The 5953-nt window shown below is 40.3% G+C and overlaps 1 protein-coding gene across 3 annotated transcripts; it reads left to right on the top strand.

Annotated features, from left to right (window-relative positions):
- Positions 1-5724, top strand: LOC123594223 (P antigen family member 3-like). 3 transcript variants are annotated; one of them, XM_045470945.1, is made up of 5 exons: positions 1-124; positions 1223-1314; positions 2177-2285; positions 4083-4233; positions 5613-5724. In XM_045470945.1, the coding sequence occupies exons 2-5, from the start codon at positions 1231-1233 to the stop codon at positions 5614-5616; spliced, it is 348 nt and encodes a 115-aa protein (XP_045326901.1). In that variant the 5' UTR covers positions 1-124; positions 1223-1230; the 3' UTR covers positions 5617-5724. The 3 variants fall into 3 exon arrangements, with proteins under 3 accessions (XP_045326901.1, XP_045326903.1, XP_045326902.1); XM_045470947.1 differs by lacking the exon at positions 1-124 and adding an exon at positions 396-438; XM_045470946.1 differs by lacking the exon at positions 1-124 and adding an exon at positions 529-1110.
- The last annotated feature ends 229 nt before the right edge of the window (positions 5725-5953 follow it).

The raw sequence follows: 5953 nt of genomic DNA, 5'->3' as shown, positions 1-5953 counted from the left end.
CCGTTGTTAAGAAAGACCGTTGCTGAGCATGCGCCCTGCTGCCCACGCGTCCTGTGAGCAGAGCCGAGGAAGAAGCGGTGGTGTGGACGGTTTCGTGATCTTTCTGGCTGCCTGCCCTCAACCGGTAGGTCCACAAATCAGTCCTTCCAGGACTTTAAGTGTGAGTGACTGTGAGGAGAGTGCCAGTGGGCCTCGGGCGGGTCGGGACGGTAGATCTGTGGCCTCGGAGGAGGAAGTTGCTAGGAGTTAGCGTTCTTCTCCTCACGGGCGTCGCGGCCGCCATGGCCCTCGTCCTCGTGGTGGTGGGACGGGGACAAGTGAGGACAGCTGGCGGCCGAGGACGGGGGAGATGAAGACAGGGTGGGTCTTGGGGGGCGTTCTTTGAGGTATCTGAGTCCTGCAAGCACCTGGAACTGCCGGCGGAGCACTGAAGCCAGAGTGAGTCCTCAGTGGGACCCTGGGTGGGAGGCGGGCCAGGCGGTACAGAACAGGTCTGGAAGGGGCGCCTGTGGGCGGGGGTGGGGGTGGGGGTGGGGGAGGGGGTGCGGTCAGTAGGCAAAGTGGCTGGCTGATGCTGGATCTCAGGTCAGGTCTAGATCTCAGGGTGGTGAGTTCGAGCCCCACCTGGGCTCCGGGATGGCCGTGAAGTCTACTTAAAACAAAAACCAAAAAACGGTGTGTGGGGCTGGAAACGGGGAACGATGTGGGGTTGGAGCTGCGTCCCGGAGATTTGTATCGCACTGTGCAGGGTGTCAAGGGAGGAGCCGGCTCACTGGTCAATATCGAAACTAGACACCTTGAGCCCTTGTAGTGGGAAGACAGCCATAGGCAGTACGCAAACGATTAAGACTTCTCTGTGTTCCAAGGAAACCTTATTTAAGAGGGTAAAATGGGCCCAGTAACTGGGAATGTGAAAACAATGGCGACTCAGGTTTAAATATCCAGCATTGTTTTCTCACATGCCTTTATGATGGGGAATCTAGCTGTGAAACTAAGCCTCGCGTTTTCTCCTGTCCTTAAGGTGATTTGACTGCCAGTTTGGCCGATGTGAATGATCTTGCAGCCCGTTTATTTGGTGTGACCACAGCATGTACACTATCCTTACGCAAGGTTGATTTTGAAAGTATTTTCAAAGTAAAAAAAAAATTAAAATGTTATGCCTTGGAGGTGGTGTACCTAGCCTTTAGAATACATTTTCCAAATCCTGATATTCTACTTTCAGGGTGAAAAATGAGTGGGCGTGTGAGAACAAGATCTAAATCTAAACAAAGAAAGGATGATGGCAAGGCTAACCAGCCAGCTGCACCTGTGGCTGTGAGTACTTCAGCAATTGATGTTCTATACCATCAGTTTATTTCTCTGAAAATGTTGTTGAACTACAAATGTACAGATACAGTGATAAAAGTTTCTTTGCTGGGAAGGGGCAGAAAACATTGAACTAGAAGGATTCCATACTTGTGTTCCCTGGGTAAATATACCCTATGACTCCTTTGTCATGCTTACTAACAACGAGTTGTACGTATCCATCCCAGCATAGTTTAAAATAGCCTCCAAAGTGCTTGTGGGTACCTCTTCTGGGTAGCCACTCTGTGGGAAGAGTAACTCTTTTTTAATTTAAATTTTACTTAGCGTACAGTGCAATATTGGCTTCAGGAGTAGACTTCAGTGATTCATCACTTACGTACAACACCCAGCGCTCATCACAAGTGCCCTCCTTATCACCTGTCACCCATCTGTGCCATCCTCCACCCACCTACCTCCATCAAGCCTCACTTTGTTCTCTATCCTTAAGAGTCTCTTGTGATTTGTTTCCCCCTCTCCTTTATTTTTACTTCCCTTCCCATATGTTCCTCTGTTTTATTATTAAATTCCACATATGAGTGAAATCATAGGGTACTTGCTTTCCTCTGATTGACTTCTTTCACTTAGCATAATACATTCTAGCCCCATCCCCATTGTTGCAAATGGCAAGATTTTAATACCTTTGGATGACTAATATTCCATTATATGTATGTGTATATAAATGGCCATATAACTTTTAGGAATACAATATAGAATTATATTTTATAAGTGTTTTTATGCTTATTTATTATTTGACATCAAATGCGTAACATAGGTTTATATTATTGGCATGCATTAATGCAATTTTTTGTTTACACACACACGCACACCCTAGGCCCAGCAGCCCAGTGATGAGCAACCTCAACAAAAGGAGGCACCCACTGAGTGTCAGGATATTATGCCGGAGCGAGAGAAAGCAGTTGAAGAAGCACCTCTGGATGAAGGTGAAGGGAAAGGGAAAAAGAATGTTTATGGGGGCACAGGGTATATTTTTGCATCACGCATTATGACGTAACAGGACAAAACAAAACCTTAGAAGAGAATCTCAGCCATTTCCTGAAAATTGTTTCAAAATGTGAATAGAGTTTTCAGCTGTATTCACTCTAATGAATTTCCCCTTTTTCTCCAAGATTTAATCTGCTTGAACATGCAGTCTGTTCTAAAGCAGAGGAAACTGTTTACTACAAAAGTATACATTTTTTCACTAGTTGAATTTGTTCTTCTTAGAACATTTTTGCGTGGCCTTTTCCTTCCCTGCATCAAAAGTGTAAGCTGGTTTTAACAGTGTGTGCAGAGTGCCGAGACAGCATATCTTATTACATCAGGAATAAAGAAGATTTGCATAGGGATGGTAGCCTCATTTTATAAATAAGAAAACTAAGGTTCAGGGATTGTGGCTTGCCAAAGACTGCTTGACACATGGAGACATAACTCATATTTCATTACACGGTTTTTGTACTTCCTACCATCTGTGTTGTTATACCAAAATGTGAATGCTTTTGTATAAAATGCTTAATACTCAAATGTGTCTGTACTGTAAAATAGCGTAGTACAGGCACAGGAATAAATGAAGTTCAGTGGAGCAAGAGATAGACTCCAGAAAAAGGCTCAAGGAATGAGAGCCACCATTTCCTTTCCTTAATCATTTGATATGGTACATTTGGGAAACGCTGTATAATTTGGGAGACTGGCATATAGGTAAACTATATTAGTGTGATTTTTAAGTGGCTTTAGGAGGTGTTTAACAACTTATGATTAGGAAAATCAAAAGTATCTTAAAATGATCATGAAACGGAAATTACCAGCTTCCAAAGAAAGTATTTTCATCAGATACTTGTATGGAATTATTGACATCATTCAGGCCATGGATTATTTTAGGAATTCGCTGGTAAGAGGTTTCTACAATAGGACTGATGACAAAGTCCATTAATTTCTTTCCTCCCTGCTCCCTTTATTCTCACTGTAAGACAGAAGTTTGACTATAAGTCACTAATATTTTGCTGTTATTTTTGATACTTGGTTCTCTGCATGATTCATTTATCATAAGTTATAGAGAGAGACTTTGCCCCTAAATCTAACTAGTTAAATTTCACAAAATAGCTTTCAGGTTGCTCCAATAGGAGATGTATGTCACTAGTGTAGGATTTGTCATAGGCCCACAAATGCACTCAGCTAATTGTTCAGGAAATTAAATTTTAATTTTCATTAAAATCCTATCCATGGTGCAGGGTGCCTGGGTGGTTCACTCAGTCAGGTGTCACACTCTAGATTTTGCCTCAGGTCATGATATCGGGGTTCGTGAGCTTGAGCCCCGCATCCAGCTGTGCACTAGGAGTGCAGAGCCTGTTTGTGATACTCTTCTGTCTCCCTCTGTGTGCCCCTCCCCTGATCATTCTCTCTCTAAATAAATAAATAAACTTAAAAAAAAACCCTGTGCATGGTGTACATTTTAGATTTCTTAGCTGATGCTCTCTATTCTTAGTACACTGTGGTAATATAATGCAAATGTACATTTAGTGTGGTTTCTCTTTAAATTGTTATTTGAAGTAAGGTTTCATATTACAGAAAAACAAAGATGGGAAGTCCGTCTTTCCATCGCTTTTTTTGTTACCCTAAGTCTACAGGCTTGTATTTCATATAATGGCAAGAATACATATTATCACTTCTTTCTTTATATTTTATGTTTACTCCTTAAGTTGATTATCTTTTTTTTTTTTTTTTTTTTTTTTTTTTTTGGTAAGACCCTGACCTGGAATCTGGTATCCAGGAACTGCCTGTGCCAAAGACTGGGGGCAAAAGTGAAGATGACAGTGATGTGAAGGGGGCGGATGTCCCAACACTGGAGCCCATGAAGATGCCTGAAGCAGATATGTTATCCATTGAGAATGAAAAGTATGCAGATATTTTCCTGAATATTATATCTTTACTTATGTAGATATGACTTTATTGATACTTTAATGACAGAGTTTACACATAAAGGTAACTTTCATAAGTAGTTCAGACCCTAATTTCCTGACTACCTGACTTATACCCTATCAGATGTAGACTTAAATTGGGTCAGAGCCTTCTTAAATAATAAAAAATGAAACCATTTCCTTTTTTATAAAGTGTAAATACTGGGGCGCCTGGGTGGCTCAGTCAGTTAAGCATCTGACTCTTAATTTGGCTCAGGTCATGGACTCACAGTTTGTGAGATTGAGCCCCACGTTGGGCTCTGTGCGGACAGCATGGAGCCTGCTTGGGACTCTCTCTCTTCCTCTCTCTCTGTCCCTCTCCCATTTGTGCTGTCTCTCTCTCTCACTCTCTCAAAATAAGGAAATAAACTTTAAAAAATAAATAAAATACACTGTAAATATTTTTAACCGATGGCTACTTAAATTCAGAATCTTCTATGATTTCCTCTTTTAAAAACCACAAAATGCATTTGGAGTAAATACCAGTTTGTATGAAATATGCTGAGGCACTGAAGTAGGTTCTAATACCAGCTCTAACATAAGTTGTGTGATTCTGGGAGAATCCCTTCACTTCTGAATGCATCTTGGCTCATATATTTAGTGATTTCAAACCAGATATATTGCAGTCAGTTTTTATTGCTGATTTTTGTATTCTGTGGTTCTATTGGATAATATACATGGAATACACAAATCTTCCATTTTGTATGATTTATTTGTCATCAGATAACATCTTTGGGCAAATTTTAACATCTGAGTTGAGATTTCATTGCTACTGAGAACAAGAAAACACACTGCTTGATGTTGGTTTTTCTCTATGGAGACCTGGATACCTGTTCTTAAATTTTGTCAGACTCTAAATTATTGTGGCTCTTACGAAACACGTGCCTTTTGAAACCTTTCCCCAATGAAGGCTCAAATGACTGAGTGATAAAATGGCAAGAGATAGTCTAGTTTCTAGTTTCTGTGGCACATCAAATAGGGAGAGTGCATGGGTGTTACATGTAAGCGATGAATCCCTAAATTCTACTCCTGAAACCAGTATGACACTAGATGTTAACTAACTTGAATCTAAACATAAAGATAAAAAAATGAAACTACCTTTCAATAGGTTCATTTCATTTTATCTGTTCTGAACCTGAAGTGTTTTTTTCTTTTCTTGTACCTGTAGAAAGTGTGGTGTGTTCCAAAAATGTTGGTAAAGCATATGCTTGGAATTCTATCTTATAAAATAAAAACTATAGTGTCCTCTGTATATCATTAATTTAATGTAAATAAATTCTGCTGAGTAATGTTTCCAACTCTGTGTCTGTCTTACAGGTGAAGGACAACCGAAAGTGTAAGCAAGAAGAAGCTGAAACCATGCAAACTGCTCTCATGTAGGAAGGACACTTCACTGTTAAAAATCCCTCAATAAAATCTTACAACTTTCTCCAAAGACTCTTTCAAACCTTTGTTAAACTTACTCTAAGTATTAGATGCTATTGAAAATTGTGTCATTTTTTGAAATTTTATATTCTGATTGAGCTGGTAAGTGCAGATATATCTGTACATCGATACTCTCTCCAGAAGCCTTGCTACATAGGATTTAATGCCAGAGGTGTATATCAACATCCATTATGAGCTTCAACGTACACAATTCTATCATCTTTGAATACTAA

Source organism: Leopardus geoffroyi, chromosome X (genome assembly GCF_018350155.1).
Source record: "Leopardus geoffroyi isolate Oge1 chromosome X, O.geoffroyi_Oge1_pat1.0, whole genome shotgun sequence".
Lineage (NCBI taxonomy): Eukaryota > Metazoa > Chordata > Mammalia > Carnivora > Felidae > Leopardus > Leopardus geoffroyi.
This window is presented reverse-complemented; position numbering and strand designations above follow the sequence as displayed.